At 45.8% G+C, this 21,824-nt stretch overlaps 1 protein-coding gene across 1 annotated transcript in view; it reads right to left on the bottom strand.

Annotated features, from left to right (window-relative positions):
- kif26ab (kinesin family member 26Ab) overlaps positions 1-21,824 on the bottom strand; it is a 64,315-nt gene that overhangs the window by 27,220 nt on the left and 15,271 nt on the right. Inside the window, exons 3-4 of the mRNA XM_069714890.1 lie at positions 11,775-12,248; positions 6,504-6,724 (exon numbers count right to left, since the gene is read on the bottom strand). Coding sequence (XP_069570991.1) covers positions 6,504-6,724; positions 11,775-12,248 — 695 coding nt within the window. The remainder of the gene's footprint in view (positions 1-6,503; positions 6,725-11,774; positions 12,249-21,824) is intronic.

Genomic DNA, 21,824 nt, shown 5'->3' with positions numbered 1-21,824 from the left:
AGGCATCTCATGAGGCCACGGGCTCTATTATACAACTGCACACAATAGGTCATAAAATTCCTCATATTCCCCGCCACTAGCTACTGAAATTCCCTCTTTCTTAGTCCACCACACTCTCTCACTGCATCTCGCCCACAATGTGGGAGTTACTATGGTTGTAACGACAAATATAATAGACTCCATTTGCATGACACCTTTTACTGAGGGGCACTAAAGAGGTTTAGATAGCATCCCTCGGCCCCCACAGGCATGATGCGCAATATCCATTCAACAGGCTGGAGAATTTTACTGAGTCTAGCGTGATAACTAAATGCTAATGCACTGATCATGGAGCCCTGTGGGCAGCCATCAGAGCCATTACCCAGTTAAAAGGAGGAATGCTTGACGTGGGCAGGCAAACCGAGCCAGAAATGGATTGATGCTGAGGGCATGACCTCTCCCGCCCACGTGAAACTAATCGCCCACAAATTTGCCTTTTTTTTTTTTCTTTCTTTTTTTTGTCACAACCACCATCCGGAGTGACAAAAGCAGCCCTGTGCTCAGTGACAATCCGTCAGGAGAGAGGTCCACGCTCCACATTTATTCGTTTCCCCGTCTGTGAAAGGAATCTGTCAGGAGTGCATGGCAGTGCTTTCCCCTCTCCCCACAGGGCTTAGTACACGTGGACCCAGGGTGAGCGCACGGGCTTGAGTCAGCACTTCAGCTCTTTGTTTGTCACACCCCCACCCCCACCCACCCCCACTCCCTCACCAGCCCCCCAGCAGGCTATGTGAGTGGACCAGACAGACTTCCTGACTCAGGGATTTATTTGAGCGAACAGGGAAAAGGCATCAGGTTATCTCTTTCGACGGCTGCGACAAACCCTTCTGGTTTTCTTTCTTTTCTGTTTTTTTTATTTATTTTTTTTATCTCCTATCGCTGGAGCCGTTTGCCGCTCATAACGACAGGCACAAGTGACTCTACGCTGCCCGTCACAACACAGCCCATCACCATGGTGCAGCAGTGGGCACGACACCATCACACCATGTTATCGTATCCCAGGGAAAGTCGTTGGCACCCAGAAAGCGGCGAGGGAATCCTCCACAGCATGATCACTACTTCTGCTGTGATCCTTAAACTGTGTTCAGATTATGTGAGGAGCAACACGGAATCCATGTGAGAGTTTCTCATGCAATATTCAGCATAAACTACTGTGCAGCAAACAATAAACAAGACTCACTATAGGTTGAACATTGTCTTCTCTGTTTGACACAGTAAAGATGAAATCTGTAGCTTTACATCAAAAAACAATGTTGCCTGCTACCCGAGACTGAAGGAGGATTATGAGTCAGAGTGAAGCAGTATTTTGCGGATGGATGAGAAAGTGCATGAGGGATGTATCTACCTGGTGTGCATCCCTGAGGCTCTGAGGCCAAGCTGGATCTCCATCAACACCTCCGCCCCGACAGGCCTGACAGGTCTTGGACAGATTCACACCGGGTCTTATCTACAGGCTCCAGCCCTTTTGTGGCCTCAGCTGATGCTGCCACTGAGTCTGCCGCTGCACAGAGGCAGCCATTAGTCCCATCAGCCTGATTATGGCAGGAAAATAGCAGCTGGTGTTTTATCCAACAGTAAACAAAGACAAATACCACAGAGCAGCTCGAGCATCCAAGCTACCACCCACTCAATACTTCTGATGAGCCATTTGCTGCCCTTGGGCATGTGTTGCTCAGATTCAACAGATTGATATGAATCAATTCTCATTTGTCAAGCTCTGGAGGTAGAGGCAGGATTAACATTTCAGCCCCACTGTGACCGTTTCCCCAAAATGGAGCCGTGGTCTCTGCCATGTGTTATGTGTGCTATACATTCGGCTCACACTCTTGCTTTGGTGGAGGAATCCATCTCGCTGTGGCTTGACAAGAAAACCATTAGCCTCTCACCTCCGGGGAGCAGACAGTCCAACTTCGACTGCACAAAACCGCACAATCCACAGAGCGGAAAAAAGAGATCGGCCCAGAAAGAAAAAGAAATCAAGACAGAGAGCGAGAGAGAGGAAAGACAGGGAAAACAACAACCCTGCAGCTTGCAGAGCAGAATCAAACACAAGACACACAAACATGCATCTTCTACATGTTCATCACACACTCAAGTATCACACATCCGAGTCAGCGCAGTGTTGTCTGTGTACAACTTACTCAACTCCCACGGTACTGAATCCAATATTCTTCTCCATGGGCACAGACCTCCTGCTCCTGATGCTCTCAGAGAGGAGCATCAGTCCAATCACATCTCCTGAATGACAACATTCATAAGCACATTCATCCCCGGCAGCCGCTGGCCTGCTCTATATCTTTATCCCCCTGCCATGTGGGCCACATCCACTGTGCTCAGTCGACCCCTCTGCTCCACATAATCTATCCCGCCTATTTGTCCGTGACAGAGATCCCTGCTGTCAATCACAGCGCAGCCAACCAAACACAACAGTGTCCTGCTTTGTCGGCACCGAGTGTCTCTATGTGTCACCCCTACAGTTAGAAGTTAGAACGACTGTATTTACCCCCATCAACACATGACTGCATTACTGCCTCCTTTACAAACAAACAGGATGGACTGAGTTGCTACACAAACAATCAGATGACCGGACAATGGACTTCAGCAAGTCATCCAACACGTGGTGTTCAGAACAAGAACCAGCTCTTGTGATCCTGCAGAACTTCCACTTTACAACATGCAGGACTCATTATTGAAGAGATGCTCATCCCTCCCTTTGACTAAATTAGTCTGGTGGAGTAGAGAGGGCCATTTCAACTTCCTGATCTCCACTTTTGAAAGACAAATCAGTCACATTTTATTCCCACAACTAATGACTTGTTTCTATGGTTACTCAGAGCAGCCTGGGGGGATGAAGGGCAGAGTGAGCGTTGCTGACACAAAGGCAGGGTCTTGTGTGTGCAGGAGAACTGAGGCTAAGTGGCCCTGCCGCCGCAATTACAGGAGGATTCCTTCTGCACAATCACAGTCATTACTGCATGAACACTCACCTGGGCAGCAGCTGCAAGGCAGCGATGGATGACCATAAAACCACTTCCTCCTGACACTCCTCCAGGGCCGCATTCCAGCAAACAGCTGTCCGCCCTGCCCCTGCAACAGCTCGCCCGTGCCACCTCTAAAGACTACTGACTATTATGTCTCCAAAACCTCCTTGCATCTTGGGAGTGAGTAAATCATCCATTTCCAATATGATAAGTGGGAGGTTGCAATGCGACAAATAGACTTGCCACCATCCAAACAAACATAAGCACGGGACCAACAATACAGCACTGAAACTGTCTCACGCTGCTACGCAGAAATGAGCCCACTGATCCAAGCAGGCTGCAAACTGAGCAGTCGACTCATCTCAGCAGTGGGCACGGAGAAATCCCACCGGTCACAGTCAGCAGGTGTTAATGGAAGAGAAAGATGGGTAGAAGTCTCTGTGAGGCGTCAGTTAGCCACTCCGTCAGCCCCCACTGTGAGCTGCGACTGGTTTCATTACACAGCGCTGTGTCAATACACTAATCATATGCTCTGTCACAAGGCAATCAGTGCTTAACGTGCAAGTCAGCTGAACACATGGCTCTAAATTCATTACCCCCCACCCTCCAGCAACACACTGACGTACCCACACACACACACATAATGATATGCACACACACACACCATCCTGTCAGAGTTTGACCCCTGACTCGTCCTGTCTCCCTGTGACTGTAAAGTCAGTCTAATTGCCAAATGGTCATTACTGACCTCAGGGTCATCTTGTTTTCAGGCTACTTCCTACAATTACCACAAGCAGGAAGCAGGATAAAAGAGCAATTTTAGAAATGCTTGGAAAGATGCATTCATGGCATGACCAAAGACATTTTCAGAAAATAGACGCATTATGAGATAATATTCAGGGTTGATGGATTTGAATGGAAAAATATCCCCCACAGGCAAGACGACAGAGACTGAAAAGCACTTCGAGTTTCACATTTGTCTACCGAGCCTGGAAGGTATCTGTGCCATCGATCTAAGGAATTCATGTGAACAAATGAGAAACTCGCCCTCTTGAATTAATAACTAGTTCTTTCCAATTAATAATTTGTACTCTCCAATTGATAATGTCTCCACATGAATTCCATGAACTATCTGCTATCCTCTAAAATAAGTCTTCAGGATGTCAGTAAAAGAAACTGTTGAGTTTAACATCTAAATCTTAGTGTGCAGCATATTCTGAAATGAATGTATTAACATAATGCCAAGAATCAGAGGCAATTCTTCCATAAAGTGTTGCTCTTAGTACTGAATAACTAAATCTTAAAGTTTAGGTTGGTTTTTTTTAACTTGATATTAGTGTACTTTAAAAGAATTAAGTCATTTGAAGGCACAATTAAGTAATTCAGGGGCACAGATAATTCATGTAAGGGGACACATTACTGATTGAAACACAGCAAAAATGTGACTCTTACCTGCTGGCCGCTGACATTTTTACCAAAATTATGTTTCGACTCAGTAGACATCTTAAATGAAACAAATTAAATGCTTCTTTTTTTTTCTTAACCAGTTGCACGGATGACTTACTTTTCCAATGAAAAATTAAATATTGAATTGCTTTTGTTCATCACGCTGCTCCTCTCTCGCAGCAGCCGACCAGCTAAAGCAGCTAGCTAATTGTATTCTAATTAAAAATTCATCTCGGACTGGAATGGCGTTCGTGAATGTCAGACAAGTGTCTTCGGAGGTTTCTCCACTCCGCTGGGGTGAAAACTGCTGTTTGGTTATTCTGCTCCATCGTCCTGGGCTCTCAGGATTTACACAAGCATCCTACTACTTGTGTCTTTGGGGAACAAAACAGAATGCTAATCAGATGGAAGTTTTCAATCAAGACTAAAACATGAAGGACACTAATTTCATTTGTTTCTCGTTTTACAACTGAAGGAGCAAAAAGAAAACATTGTTGATTGATTCATTTCTTTTCCATTTTTTGGGACTTGCATTTCAATAAGCAATGACACGCATAAAGAACAATATGAGGATGATGATGATGATGATAATGATCCATGTTGCAGGCAACATCTGCAAAGGGTCAGGAAGTGGGTGTGCTTCATATCAAGCGCATTGCATCTTTTGCTGCCCTTTTTTTGTATGTGCAAAAAGTGATGCTGTGAGAGGCTGGCCCATCATCATTGTATTTCTGTGGGCCAAGCCAAACACCACATTCTTGGCAGCAAATTATCATTTGGGATAGAATGAAAGGTGGAACCCCGTCTCCACCCCTTCTGCTCCACCAGGACCTGTTAAAGGGGAAAAAACAAGTCCACCTTCCTCTTCTTTTCCTGCGTGCAGCCGTCACTGGAAGACGAAACGCAGCTCTTTTTGAGCTCATGTCCAAAGAAAACACGAGAACTAATAAATCAGTGTCAGGAGTTAACCCTGTGCAGCAGAAGGCCACACCTCGCTGTTGTTTAAGGCCTGCGCTGCTCTTGTGACGGGAAGCAAGTCGCACAGGAAGTTGCATATTTAGTGGAGGATCTGGAACGTCCCCTTCATCAAAGGAAAGGCCTCGTATGGTCCCACTGATATACTCTGACCCTGTGAAAGCTGGCAAGACAAACTCCATTTGGGGTACTTGCAGAATTGCTAAGCTCCACACTGATCCCCCCATGGGCTTCCTGTCACACTCCACAAGTCCCTTCACCGGTTTCCTCTACCTCCTGCGGTGCGGAGCTTCAATGGTCCTATGCATCATTCTTAGCCAGCTTCCCTTTCACCAACATTCATTACGGCATCGCGCTCTTCGGAGAGAAGAGGCAGGCAATGTATGCACCGCCTGGCCTGCCAGGGAATCTATCACTGACAATATAGCACATTTGACCAGCCGTCCACCCGCCTGGAGAGAGTTAAGTATTCTCCAGGGCAACAACAACACCAGAGCCAAGCCTCCAGCAGCCACAGACACACAGCGACCGAATGGGTTGACCGAATTACAAAAATAAGAGCCCTGCACTGCAGCTGCAGCAGCACTCAATATGTGGCTGTAAAATCAGAAGAGGCGAGACAAATAAAAGAGAACTACACATTAAATACCACAGGACAATACTCAGCTTTAACCTAAGCCCCTTTTCGTGAGACACTCCTTCATCATATCAAATTATGTAATTCTGTTATCCATTCACGGGCACTGGTGCCTGTAACTAAAGGTTCATTGAGTTCCATGCTGTGTATCCCACGGCATGCCATAATTCAAGCATGGCAAGAACAACATCTCCACTGAATAGGTACCCCACATGGAGGTTAACACCATGAACCACAACCTTCAGCAGACGTTTGAAGGCGAGTCCGTGCATATCTCTTCTTCTCTCTCCTCTGGTACGCCAACACACACTGAAGCCTGGATGCATGCAGGCGTGCATGCAAACACATTTCACACCACAACAGCTCAATCTAATCTCTCTTCGTTTTGACAGACTTGGACGGGGTAGGGGAGGGGAGGTGCTTACCTAATGAAGAAGGAGGCGGCTGCAGATGAGGAAGGAGAGGGGGAGGTGGATGTACTGGTGACGGGTGCTGCTGGGTGTCCCGCTTGGCTGGAGCTCCTCAGCCGGCAGGGCGTCAAGGTGCTGCTGCTGCTGGTGGAGGTGGTGGTGGTGGCGGTCATGGTGGTGGCGGGGGCCTCCGAGGCTGTGACGTCACCGTCTGCATCCCCCATCAAACCGTGGGCCTGTTGACACACAGATGCAGACATAAGACCACAAACCACCATTTAGAGGTTTTACCGCTCCTGCCCACCTTCCTTCCACTCCATTTACTCGCCCCTCTGCTACAGATGGAGGGGCAGCTGCTGCAGCCAGCACCGGTTAGTGGGAGTCAGCAGTATCCACAGCAGAGAGCTCCCCACAGAACAGCAAGGATGCTGCACCATTCATTGATCCTGGCAAACACTCGCGAGGTTGCTCTGGCTGTAGCCTTCTGTAATTAAGTGATAACCCACATTTAATTAGTAATTTAATCACTAGCGATTTACCTCACTCTGCTCCCAATTATATCTATACCTCCATGGCTAATTTGGCACTTTACTCATCAGGAAGGAGAAATGTGTCGCCCTACAGGTTGAGTCAGACTATCTGCAAGTACACGATCAACAATTATGTGACCGGTGAGATTTGCTCCAAATCTTAAATGTTCAATCTGAATTGTGCTTACGTGGGCACACCCTGCTCTGGAAGCTTGGTCATTGAACAGAAGTAAACTGAGGTGAGCTGCATCTGTTTCAGCTCATGGACCCTGTTCGAGTAACTCATGCCAAACCTATGATTTGCTCGCTCTAAAGATACAAAGCTATACTGGGTATAAGCACCTGCATATCTTCATATTTGTTAATGCAATTTGTGCTGAAGCAAAGCATCTAAAACAGTTGCACTAGTTTAATAAGGGGCACAGTGGGTTGAGAGAACAACAAAGTCAAACAAGTTAATACGATTTTTGCAAGCTTCTTGTTGTAATTGTTGTTTAATAAGTAATAACTGTGCATTGGCATTGTATTTCTCCCTTAGTAATGCAATTTTGAAAGGAGTTGCACATTTACAACGATTATTTTGGCAGCACATGAAGTATGACTGCAGCTGGAAAGGTTTTAACACAGAGCTTGAGATGCACAGTGGAACAAATAGAGAATACGTAAAGCCTTCCAGCCCTCTGTTTCTGTTTAAAAGTTGAAGAAAAAATACCACTGAGGCGTAGTGAAGATGGGGCACACAGAGGATCAGCTAGAGCTCTGGAGCCTGCAGTGATCCACTGATTGCTCCTACACCAACACAAGGAGTGCATGGAGCTAATTATACAAGCCAGTTGTGAGGCTGCACTGTGGCGGGAGTCACCGTACTGACAAAAGGTTAATCCCCAGCGGAGCCTCGAGTTTATCCTGCAGGACGATGATCAATAGCAGCTGATAAGAACCGGTTCTGTGGGTTTTTAGCGTCGGAAATTAAATAAATAAAGGCCAAAGTTTGTCTAAAAACATTTATAACACTGACACATGAACATCGTGTAATCAGCAACGACCTTGACTTGAGCGTACCACAGCACTGCAGCCTCAGGCCCATTTGACAGGACATGTATAATAAACACAGTTCAGGCCCTCTGCATATTTACCACCTCAGTGTTTGCCCTAGATTCATGTTATGCAACTGACATAACACCCTTTACAATCTTTTTTATAAAGTATACGGCCTTCCACTATCTGCCATTTGTCAACACAGACCGGCAGCTGCACTATTTATATGCCAAGCCTGACATGTGAACGCTATACATCAGGATGCGAGGACATGCTTACATTCTAACATTCACATGAGAGGCTTGGCTCGCACCCCGTGGAGTCCTGCCACTGTTAGCTCTAATGTCCACTACAATGTGTTGCTATATTAAAGCATGGCTGCATTATCCTCTCTCAGAAAAGCTTCACTGACCATTTGTCAAACAGTGGCCTGGCGGTGCATGGTCTTAACGAATTCCCACTTTTCCATTCCTTCTTTTTGAGCTTGTTATCAGAGTTAAGAATCACAGCAGTGTTTTAAAGGTCTGGTTTCGCTCTCTTGAGACCTCATCATAGAGGCTAAGTCGGATATCAAGCTGTGGCGTGTGAAGCTATGACCTGAGAGGCGCACGATGGAAAAACTGGCTGCAAACTGAAATGAACCAAATACAAATCCTCTGCAGCCGCCAGAGCGGAAAGCCTCACACCATGCTGGTGTCGGTGACAGGTTGGGAACTCGGCGCATACCAGGGAAGTAGACCCATTACACATTGGCACGAAAGACTAGAGCACTTCACACGCAGCCGTACAGGAAGCTGATGTGTATAGCTCATCAAATCTGTCAGTGATTGAGCCGGTGTTGTTCCACTTTTAAAATCAAGTGGGAGTGAATATCAGGAGTACACAGGGACAGCTGGTCACAGGTGGAGCTGTGGTGGAGGCCTAAAATGGATAAACTATAGATTCAAACACACATGAAGGGGCACACACACACACACACACACACACACACACACACACACACATTTGAGCCCATCACAGGGCCTATCAAAGAGTATTCCCCATGGTATTAATATTGGGGACCTAAGCCCCACAGCCAAGCTGCTCTCTGTAGCCTTGGACCTGGACTGGCCCTGATTCTGGCTGGAAAGTGCCCTCTATCCCCTGGTCAGGTAATTAGGCTGTGTCCGTGGAGCCATGCGTGCTCGGCCGTTTGCACCAAAAGTCAGTAATGAGCTGGCCTTCCACTCTTTAACCCTGAGCCCTCCCTGATCTCTTTGCCTTGGTTTACCACTGGAAAGGAGAGGAAGAAAACGAGAGGCAGGGGGGTGAGCAAAGCAAGAGAGGCTTGAGCATAATGGAAAAAGTGAAGAATCAAAAGAGTGAAAAGGGGGTTTGGAGAGTGCTTCCCATGGAGTATGAAGTGAGCAGCCCAGCTTTCTATCAGCAGACCATCTTCCCCCCAGACTACCAGGGCTCCCCTGTGACCTTTGATCCCAGCAGTCAACAGACGATTACTGCTGAGGTGAAATGGGCCTCGTGTTAATCTGGCTGTCTGCTTGGCTGGCCTCTGTAACCGACAGAAACCAGCTGAGGTGGAAATCGACCTCTAACAATCCTGGACTCCAACCATGAGAAGAGTAACACCCTTCATGCCCAGCTCTCTGGACAGAAGATGTCCAGTGAGTTTAAATGTATTCCACAAACATTTTAATTGTTTCCTCATTTATCGGGAATTTTCCCTCCCTTTTTTTTCCTGCATCGTTTTCTTCCCTTGTTGTCGTCACTTTCTGTGGCACATTGCCACAGGAGCCCAGCTGCACCAAAGCAGCGGCAGCCAAGATCATCTGCTGGGCTTCAAATTAGTGGCAGTGGAGCCGGCTGAGGCGGCAAGCAACCAGCGGGCCACTGGCGGAAACCCTCGTGAGTCAAGAACACTTGGTCTTTGTGGATTAGTGCACATGTGGTTGTGGATTCAATGGAGCAAAGGGAAAATTGCAGATTTTGGTCTTTCAGTTTCTTGTTATGAATAGTAGAATAACATTACTTGTAATGTGATTTTCTGGATTTCCCTAACTGCTGAAAGCTCTTCATTCAAATGGGTAATGAGACCAGGAATTACTTGAACAAATTGTGACGCTGGGGCATGTAAAGTTCTGGACCCGCAACAGACTCAGAAAACGGATTTGTGTGCCCAATGCAAGGCAGCTACTCGTAAAGATGAAGCCAGATAGTTTCAATTCAACAGACAGCTACAAACATAATTCCAGATGTTAACCAGAGCCTTTTCCCAAATGGGAGAGTCAAGGTGCTCTATAATGGCCAATGTGTGGGAGCGCCCCGGGCACCCTGGTTGACACAGTTTGAAGAATTTCTATCTAACATTCACACAGTCCATCTCTGCTTCTTTGTCTGAACAACACTGCATGCTTTCCCCACCAAAAAAACCAACAGGGAATCATGAATTAAAGCTTGTCCCTTCCGGCACTGTGTAACTTCCAATCCTCGGGAGCGTGTGCGGGGTTTTTGCCGCTCTGAAGGGTCTGGTTTTAATAAAAGAAACAAGCTTGAGAGAATAACAGAATCTCTGCTGTAATGTCCTGAAGGGACATTTCTCTGTCCGAGGAAGGGCCCAGCCTCCGCTACAGGCGCTGGGCGACTCCTCCCGGCTCCAAGGGCCACTAATTGCTTTTAGACATAGATGGAGAACACAAGTCAGCCTCTCCCTTCTGTGCCAGGCTGTTTGATTCGCTCTAGATTGCGTACATGCAGTTAAAAGCTTTTCATGGCCCCCCATATACCATCTCTACAAGCACTTGTTGACACTAAAAGGAGGAGAGAAAATCAGTGTTCAATTTTTTAAGAAGACAAACGGGAAAAAACTGCAAAGAGCTGTAGCAGAGTGCAGTTATGAGCACCTTATTATGGGAAATATTAAAGTTCAAGGGCTAGATGATGTCACCGTTTGTTCTGTGTTGTCTGGTGTGGAATGTCACAGAGCTTTGTCAACCAGGCCAAAGACCAGATGTCCCTGTCACTGCAGGAAGAGACTCATCAGTCACCTTCTTATCAGCATTATACACCCTGAGATACCTTTTAAAGTAAAAGTGCAGAAAGAAAAAAGATTATCTGAATTTATAACAGCATAACTCAGAACCATTTCTCTGAGTCTCTCAGACATCAAACGAAGCCCAGACTAACACCAGCATGAGAGAAGAGTTATGGTGAAGCTGTGGGGTGGTCATTTGAAATGCCCTTGAGGAGGAGGTCAGCAGATTAGTGTTGAGATGACATCTGACCTCAGATCACTCAGGCTCCTCGACTACTGAGGAATGAGAGGTCAGCACTCCTGCAGTGTTCTCACTCAAAAATTCTTTCCAGGGCTTCATCTTCTCTAAAGGTCTGAGATGTAACATTTGTATTGACAAGATTTGACCTAACGAACTACCACGTGGTGTTGATCAACTAAGGAGAGTGGACCTTTTATGATTTAGGCTGATTATTTACAAGATGTATTATCACTTTCTTCTTTGTGTTTGACTGCAAGTCTCCATAAAAAGGCTCCTTCATCTCTCTTATTACATTCCAGGCACGTGATGATCTTCTGACCTTAAAAGTTGTCAGACCTTCACATTACCAGGTGCTGTTTGCAACCTTCCTTCACGGAATTTAAGCTCATCTCTCTAAAATAAAAGCTGCAGCCAGACACGTGAAATAAAGGATGAAAATGGACACGTACCGGTTTAGGCTGAGGGAGGAAGTTGTTCACCCTGGAGATGCTCCACATACCCTCGAGGTATTGCTGTGCCTGGATGGTGACGGTGCTCAGAGATCCAGTGAGCTGCCCTCCTGCCACTGTCACCTGGACGCTGGTCTTGGGCACTGAGGAGGCCGAGGGGCTCGGGGACCAGCCTGGTACCCGGTGCCGCTCCCCCAGGGGCAGGACGGAGGAGCGGGTAGCCGGCTGGCTCTTCGACAGCTGTTTTGCATGGACACTGGAGGACGACACAGTGAATCTGGAAGGCTGTGGGATATACGATGTAGTGGGCAAGGCGGCCATGTCTGAGCTGAAGGTGACGACGGGAGCGTGGAGCGTCTGCAAGGCCTCCTGCCTCAGTTGGTGGAGAGGTGTGGAGCACACCTGGCAGCAGCCGGGTTCGTGGTTCCCAGGTGCTTGAAGCTGCTCAAACAGGAAGGTTGCATATCCAGGGTCCTGCAGAGAAAACGCACACAAGACAGGTGCTTAATATATATATAAAATAAATATACACACATAATATTCCAAGCACAAACACTATGTGCATGTGAAAGTTGATCTGAAGCATATCATGAATCTGCTCTTTTGCAAGGACTTTCTGTATGATCCTCACATTTTCCAGATGCGTCAGTGATCTGCTAACAGTGTGGTCCCTGACTTCCCTCTGGGGATCCCCCCTCCCCGTCTCTGTTTAACCACTTCCTCTTTTTTTGGATGGTTGTTTGTTTAGACTGAGATGCTTTGCTTGCATGCAACTTAAGACTGCTAATCAGGTTCACGAAGCATGTGCTCATTTCACGGAGTTGGCTGGGGATCTGAGACCAAACAAGTCAAACGTGAGGAGACAACTTTGAAATGAGGCTTGGAGGGATTAGTGGAAGATCCCACAAATACATTCCTCACACACACACACACACACACACACACACACACACACACACACACACACACACACACACACACACACACACACACACACACACACACACACACACACACACACACACACACACAGTGAAATGTGGCTTTTATTTATTTTGTGAAACCTTAGAGATAAAGGTTCAAGGAGATTTCATCTTATTACTGCTTTTAGAGATGGTGTCCAGGAGAGATTTGTCCTTTCACTTCCTCTCTAAGAAGGCTCCCTACGGTGTCCATCTCTGCTTGGGAGGAGTGACAAAAGAAAACACCAGCTGAGGGGACTCCAGCACCCAAAGCTACACAATTTCTATATGATAAGTGTCCCAGTGTGAAAAGATATGATAAGCCACCAGATGTGACTCCTCTAGGAAGCTTGAGGCATACAAAGCTATCAGTGAAGTATTCAAATCATAAGTGAGCGAGGATCATAACTTTCTGCCTGTCTTAGGGAAACAAACATTCACACTCACAAACACAGACAAGCTGGTCTCTTAAGAGGCATAAAGGGGTACTACAGGCTTTTGCCCAGCGGAGTCGTGGCCTAAGACAGGAGCTCACAGCCCCGTACATAAATGTTTATGAGACCTTTGCTCCGTCGAACCTCCGAGGTGATCAGGAGGAGTGAAGCAGCAGGGAAACAACAATCCACTGCTCTAATGCAGTGCCACTTAATACAGCTAACCCGACAGGCCCAGAGACCAGAGAGGCAGGCCGAGGGACTCTAAATCTCCTCTCTGTGAAAGCAGCTCAATACACAGACCTCTAGATTACCTTTCTTTGCAAATACCCGCCGCATTAAGAGTGTGAACACACAAGCAAGCTGCAGCCTTTCAGAAAATGATGGAAACTTATGTGCTATACATTTCTGTTCCTTCACAAACAGACAAAAAGCCATATGAATCATTCTCAACGTACCCTAATGGGTTGGTATGATCTCTGGATCATCACTTTTACTCACATGCATGGGTCTGTATCTGGACTGGCCTACTGTTAACTAAGTGATTTTGGTTAATGATTTACTATAGTAGCTATTTACTTTACAAATGGGCACCCATTGAGCAGGACGCAGGAACAACCAAGAAATACACTTAATGTCGGAAATCCCATAAATCTCGCTGCGAAAGAGAACTCTGATGTGCTGACAACTGGCTAATGCTCGATGGAGTACAGTAATCTGTCAAGTGAATGTTGACGCAAGACCATATCCTGCTGAGGAATGGATTTAAATGTAAGAAGCTTATAGTAGAAATATGATAGAGCTATGATAGAGCTTTAAAAGGAATGATATTTAATGCTTCTTAATCCTGACACGCGACCAGTATCTATACCATCGGAGGGATTTTTTTTTTTAATGCGAAAGACAGGAGGAGTTGTGCTGAAATGAGATGAAACCATGTATGACAAATTGGAGTGAAATGTGAAACAGAGAAAACACCGCCGGCTACTATTTTCACAGTCTAGTCTGACTTCACGAACGTGCGTCCTAGACAGGAAACTGAAGCAAAGTCATAAGCAGTCAACTCCACCCCTTCACTCTTTACCCTTGGACCACTCCTTACCCACATCAGGGGCACTGGTAGATGGAAGAAATCAATCCCCCCTCTCTCTCTCTCTCTCCCTCCTCTCTCTCCATGCATTGTTAGGTGTTGATTTAGGAGAGCTAATAAAATGACACACAAAGCTGAGCCCATCTGCTATTCAGTTAGGATTCTGGAGGTTAGAGAGTGGGTTTCTCCTGTAAAGCTGTCTGTAAGCTTTATGCCCAGCGGAGTGAGTAAAGGGTCAGAGCCACGAGCCTTATGAGAATGATGGCACTCATGATGAGGATGATGATGATGATGATGATGATGATGTTGGGGAGAATGATGTGGGGTCTGATGAAACTGAAGGCCCCAGAGTCCATATTTAAATGGACTTCACATCCGAGGTGAAGAGTGAAAATGGACATTAAGATTGGTACATATTTCACACATCACTTTGGTTTCGGACGTAAAAATATCTCAGCGGACTGAAAAGTCATCACCGGCCTAAACTGCTTGAGAGCTTGTACATAAACATAAAAGTGGAAAACAAGAAATGTATGACGCACGAGTGCACCCAGCCCTGAAGCTATGTTGTTTCTTTTATTATCCATGTGATCTATCGCTGACAGGTCCAAGTGGGTGTGAAGAGTAGCACTGCTCCAGAGAAGTATGAAATGCACGGCATCGACACAATCTAAGTGTTCAAAGCGTTCCTGCGGACGACGAGGCGTGGAGCTACTTCAGGGCTCGGACTCCTCGACCATTGTTCAAGTGGGACATGGTTTAGTTTTCAACCCGAGGTCCATCCGTGGAGGGAATTAAAACTGCACCGGCAATGATAAGAGGACAGAGAGAGAGGTGGGAGGAGGTGGGCCGGGGTTGTGTCCCATGCCTGGAGGCTTGTGGGTGGTTTGTGTTGGTTTACTGCCTGTCAGCAGTGATCTTTATTAAACTCTGGGGACAAATGTAGTCAGATGCTATGGCCTTATTATGGAAAGGAGATGTGCTGAGCACACTGGTGAGAGAAAGCCCTGCATGTGGAGTGAACCCTGCACGGCCCTTAGAGACCCGAGTTTGTCTTTGTCCCTCACAGTAACGGTGATGAAAACCAGGGCAGCGGCAGCAGCGGGAGCGAGAGCGAGAGCCACCCAGCTGACTGTCGCTCTGAGCTGATGGAGAGTGTCATCACAGACAGCCCATGCCCAGAGGCTGATGGAAACAAGCTCAGCCGTAACCACTTATGAATGAGGGGACAGGGAGAGAAGTGTGCAGGATTTCTCTCCTGATTTCTCAACCTTCAGGTGCAGAGCCGGGCAAAGTCACACATAGGTTTCTCCCTCAAATCACTCCTCATTTCTCTTGTCTCATCAGTACACCTTCTCTCCAAGCAGACAAAGCACAACTGTTCCCAGGGCCTGATGTTCCTCTGATGTGGAGCGCCATGCAGGCCAGATATAGCAAGCCGACTCAAATCAAGGGAAGGTCACAGTGATTTGAAATGCATGAGGCCCCCTCGCAAGTCGAGACACTTTTAGGCACGCTCCATTGAAAGTAAAATACTCTGGGAAACCATATTTTCTATTCCAGTTGAGCCCAACAGATATTTCCCAGACATAAAAGCTGCCAGTGATAAATGAAGCAAAATTGTATCAACGTCCACCCAGGCTGAAAGGAAAGTGAAAAGTTCTGACATTCTGTAGCCAGCAGCTTGTCAGCTCATATCTGAACTTGTTTTCGAGTTGCCAGCTCTCCGTGGCATTCTGCAGAGTATGATTTATTTTCATATTTCTAGCATCAGTCACGGTCCAATTTGTCCAGAAACAGTCCTGGAATCATATTAAAGCATTCACTATTCCTCAGTCCCATGTGTGTTTCATTGTGAGTGTTCATTGACGAGCGAGGTTAACTCCTGAAAGTTGACTCTAAGATTGCCCGGTCACTCCGTGTTTCCTTCCTTCCTCTTTCAGGTTTCTATTTTATTATTCTTACCAGCATGGAAACATTCTTTAAAATGAGTCAGTACAACACCATGCTGCTTTATATCTGTCCTCTCACCAGCACCAGTCCTGTTTACAGATCACAATTCTTAACTACTTCCTAGTAAGTGCATTTCTTGTAAAATCAAGACCACACAGCAGCTGCCAAATCTCTTGCCCTTTCAACTCCTGACTTTCCCTTCCTCTGCGTGCATCCCTGTCAGGATGTGACAGAGCCATCTCTGTTTACTCGGCCTGAGACAGTGTTGACCCTCACCACACACCGCCTCCGTATGTCTCAAAGAGATTGGCCCCCCAATAAACCGCAGGAGCCCAGTTCAGATCGCGGGGTGAGGACGAGAGCTTGCAGCGGGCCTGCTTTCCCACAGGTAGCCCGGCTCGCTCTGACAGCGGGGTCGGAGAAAAACGAGCACAGCTGCTGGCCTTGCCCCGGGTGAGCACGGGGCATTAAGACAGATTACATTCCCAGGATAAAAGCAACACATCCAGCGGTGTAATCCCATCTCTGCCCCCTGCTCCTTCTCAACTATTCCCACCACCTCCACTTCTTGGCCCCGCTCTCCCAACCAGCCGACTCTCCTCAGATCCCCTGAAGGAGCCTGGAGCTGGAGGGGCCTGCGACTCTGATTAGATATCAGGTGCAGCTTTTAGTGCCACAGCAGATCTGGGATACAGACCATTAAATTTAACCACTGCCTGCTCGGAGGCAGAGAAGACAATGACTCAGGATGTCACACTAGCGTGCTATTTAACTCTGTGGGAAACGCCTTTGGTCCAACACAAAATGGGACGCTTCAACAAATGACATCAAACAGATGTTTGTCCGCTGACTCGACAAGATTAAACAAACTTGTATTAAGACTTTCCCCGAATGAGGAGACGGTATCTCCAGCTCCACACTGTCATTACCTACCTGATAATATCGCCTCAAACAAAAAGCAAACACCACTGCAGCAATAAATTCAGCCTCTGTGAAAAACTCAGGCTGCTTCATTTTTCTGTCACTCTTTGGGGATTTGTACTGGAGCACAATAGGATTGCATCAAATAATGATGAAATATCTCTACTCCATCTCCAGCATTTCTAATGGGAAAGTTGGCTTTTGTCTGAGTGAAGCTGCATTTAGACTCTTATCCCATTATCTGAGCTTAAGCTTTTGTAAGAGATACAGTTGGAAAATCGATTCTGCTCTTGCCTTTCAGACGGCTGCGGTCGCACTGCTCTGACTCTGCTGTGACTTCATGTATTTTAAACTGAACAACTTCTATAAATTGCAAGAAAAGACTAGAGGTTAAAGAAAGGTGATAGATCAACAACAAAAAAAGCAAGACATACTGAAACCGGTTTGTGATATGAGAAAAATAAGACGCCATTAGCTAATTCTGCAACTATCTTGAAGAAAAGCTGCTTACAAACAACGACAACAGCACATTACGATGAACAAACTTCCCCTCATTTAGATCAAACTGATTACCTTGTTTAGAAAAGTGCATCAGATTTCTGCATCTCTTAAATGAACAGCCAAAACTCCCCGTATCAAGCATCTGGTGGAGAGGAGCTTACAGGGACTGATGTCAATCTGTCCGCCTTGTGTGATTAAGTCGCTTTAAAGTGCCAGTGAACTGCTGACAGAAAATGCAAACAGGATTTACCCCTTAGTGACACTTTCAACGCATGGTAGCACCACCTGTCCACAATATCACAGTGACACATCCTTTGATGACCGCCATTAGGGTGGAGCAAATCTGCCATTCGAATGAGCACACAGCATTTCCTGACCTTTTTTTTTTCCTGGCTTTGTTTGGGGTTGCTTACACTGTGATGCAGCTTACTGTATGCGACACTGCAGCTTCTCCCATCATCCATAAAAACAGATGTCAGTGTCAGTCAACAGTAAGAAGCCCATAGATCCTGTTGACCCTCGGGTTAAACATAGATAGAGTCAGACGTAATCACTCACGAGTCTTTGCCAAACCACCGTGCAAACATTAATGACCTCACATAATGATATGTCGCTGCTCCATATGGTCGACCCATTTATCAGTGTGGGAGCGCTTGTAGCTTTTCTCACTGAAGACTGAATGAGACTCATGTGGATGTTTCTGTAAAAGTGTAAATACATAAAAGGTTCACTGAACTGGTCTTTACATAAGAGGGATGAATGGATGAAAAATGTGTGTGTGTGTGTGTGTGTGTGTGTGTGTGTGTGTGTGTGTGTGTGTGTGTGTGTGTGTGTGTGTGTGTGTGTGTGTGTGTGTGTGTGTGTGTGTGTGTGTGTGTGTGTGTGTGTGTTGCCCCTTGTGTGGCTGTTTCTTTACACCCCACCCATCCATCACTCCAGCCTTTCGCCACTTGGCCAGTTAATTACCTTTTCCTGTTCACTCACGCACATAAAGAAAACAAGCCCCTCTCAGACTGTTTGGACAGACTTCATTCCCCCACCCCCCCGTCTTTCCAACATCTCTCTCCTCTGCGGACGCAAGGCAGCCTTCACTGTCTCGGCCCAAAGATCCGTCAAGCTTTCATTGGCTTTGGCCGGGGTCACGGTGTGCGGAGGTTCAGGCTGGATTCACCAGTGTTGGAGTCAAAGACTAGATCGTACCAAAAAGGATGTCTTCATTAGACATCCAGCAGTGAATGATCATCACTCCAACTTAAACAGAAATGAATAAAACAATACTTTGCACAAGGAGAACTACATGAGCTTACCCTGCAAAGTTTTCTCATTTGTGAACAAAGTAATCCTCAAACCACCTTGATAAACAATTTGTTTTTTAACCCTCTTCAAACATTTTCCATCTCACTGCTCATTGCTGCAGCCGAGTGAGTCTGGCAGAATCTGGGCTGCTCGCTCCGCCGTCCTCACCAGAGATGTGGTGAACTGGGTTTATGTATGCTTGCACCAACGCTTGTGCACTTATAATCAAAATGGCAGATTTTTTTGGCTCAGAGATGCTCTCAGGGTAGTTCCCCCCCCACCGACCAGACTCGCTTATATGGAAACGAACCAAAATGAGTACATAATGAAAAATTCAACAGGCAAGCTGGAGAGGCAAGAGCCAGGTGTTGCTGTAAGCTGCAGGTGAAAGCAAGGACAGAAGGGGGGAGGAAAAGGTGGTGTGAGAGGGGGAAGGTTAGAGGGAGGGAGGGGGTTAAAAAAAATAATCTGGCATGTTCACAGAGCGCAGGGATGGTGAGAGATTAATATGTGCTATTTTTCATTAAAAAAAAAAAAAAAAAAAGAAGAAAAAAAGAAAGAAGAATCACTATGTATTTGAGGCCTGAAATCATTTTTAACTCTGTTCCATACACTTGCAACGTCCTCAGTGGTGCGCAGTGTGAAATTGAAACAGTAATCAGTATTCTCAGCAATCCACAGGAGCTTGTTGAGAGATCTATTTTGGCCCAAGTGGCCACTCTAAAAAACTCTCAGCACATAGCAGATGATCCTGATACAATAGTTCTTTCCAGCAGTCCAAACCACTTCTATTTCAAACCCCTTTTCAGTCTATATGCAGTGATGACAGCCACCTGCTTCTCCTCTGTCTGAGCTGTCACACCAAAAGAGTCTCTGCAGTTTGTTCTTCGAGAGAACATTTTCGTTTTGACTGGGAAACGCAACCCGCCCAGCGCCCTGCAGTTTATTTAGAGAGAAAACAAACTGCTGCTAAAAGCTTATGGTAACTAATCTCCACCACAAGACTCCCTCAACCACACGGAGAGTAAAGTGTGAACAGCGGTGAACAGCCGAAGACACGACGTAGTGTGTGCATGCGAGTGGTTAATTATGAGAGAAAAATGCAAAGGGAGTTAGTCATGCTCAAACAGAAGTAATTACAAACAGTGCTCCATCAAAATCCTCCAGATCCCATAATGGGAAAAATCTCAGACTACATATCAACACCATGATCAGAATCAACCATTTTTAGAACAACATTTAAATAGTTTTTCATGACCAAGCAGCACATTTACACATGGATCAACAAGGTCCATATGCGGCTCATTTTAGGACCTTATTGCAATAATTCAACCTTCACCTTGTCATAAAATGCAAATCTTTACATACTCCTGGAAAATAAAGTGGTATGAAATAACGTGGAGTATCCTGCAACAATTATTCGGTCCACTTCCCCTTGAAATGGAATGTACAGTAATTTTGCTGGCAAGCTGCCATATCGGAATAAATATTAAAGTTTTGTGTTGCTGAGTGTTTCAGTCTCCCTCCCACTCAATCTCTCCACATGGAGTGACTCTGTAGATTCAGTGTGTGAGGAGAAGGTACATAATGAGGCGCAGTAAGTGGTTATTGTTGAGCGTGGCACTTTTTGTTTCTTTTATTTTTTATTCTGCAGATATCTAAATTTTCACTTGTCGGACCATGTGCTGGCACAGATATGTGAGCAACAGGCTAACTCTTTAACATCACAAAGGCTGTGGGGACTATTGAGCGAGCGAAAGGTTAGGCCCACATTTCTGCTCCTTTAACTGCGTTCAGACTCTAAAGCACAAATCCTGAGCCGAGGTGCGCTGCGCCAGCGTTCCCCGTCCCATCCCATCCACTTCCCAGTCTGGCGAGCAGTGACACGCTTTGTGTCTCACAAAGCCGCTGCGTGTCGGCAGAACAATGGAGCAGCAGAGTTGTGAGAGGCGGAATCAGTCTGGTGCAACAGCCCGGTGTAGGTACAGCAGAGAGAGAGAGGGGGGATACTAATTTATCATGAAAGATGTCATTACCATGCCAATGACTTCTCACAGAACACAATTATCACTGATAATAGAAATTTAAACATCAGCCCAGGGCTTTCAGCCAGGAAGGGTTGTATTAATAGAAAACTGTTGTCTGTTTATGAGAACTAGACATTGAAGGCTGCTGCGGGAACTGATAGAAAAAAAACACAGTAAGATAAGCACTAACCAGTATCTGTTTGGTTTTTTTTTTTCTTGCTAATTGAGACGTCTAGACACATTCAGTTAAATCTCAGAAAGATAAGGAAGTAGGCTGAACTATCTCGGTGGAGAATAGCACACACTAATCCACTTATTGACTCTGAAGGATTTTCATTCACTATCCTAGAAAATGCTTAGCTTATCAAAAAAATGTCCCATGCACATTTTGCCACTTTGTCTTTTAGGAACAATGGCAGCCTGGAAATGGCCTCGTGGCCTACAACATAAAGCTACTCCAACGATTTCACTTAGTATTCAAATGAGTTGCTGACGACTGGTTGGGCTGAAAGGCATTTATTCATTTATTTATGTTGCTTTTTTTTTTTTTACTTTCATTAATTTGTGTGAAATATATGTTTAGCATCCGATGTGGATTCATTCTGTAATATTTTAAGTTAGAATGAGGTCAAATGAAACACATCCCTGTTATATGTAAAAAAAAATTTAAAAAAAAAAGGTTCATAGAAGTGATGCTTAAACACATTCCAGCACATGCAGGAGGACAAAGACCAATTTATAAGTAATCCAGCTTTTTCAATGTGCTTCTATATGAGGCTCGAACAAGTCACCAGTTAATGAAACGCAATATAAGTATAGGAGACTGTCAATCTACTTTTTCTCTGCACAACCAATCATTTAAAAGA

Source organism: Brachyistius frenatus, unplaced genomic scaffold (genome assembly GCF_029030835.1).
Source record: "Brachyistius frenatus isolate BFR_SWC_R1_liver_20210118 unplaced genomic scaffold, ASM2903083v1 Contig_136, whole genome shotgun sequence".
NCBI lineage: Eukaryota > Metazoa > Chordata > Actinopteri > Embiotocidae > Brachyistius > Brachyistius frenatus.
Note: the sequence above shows the minus strand (reverse complement) of the source record. Positions and strands in the feature narration are given on the sequence as shown.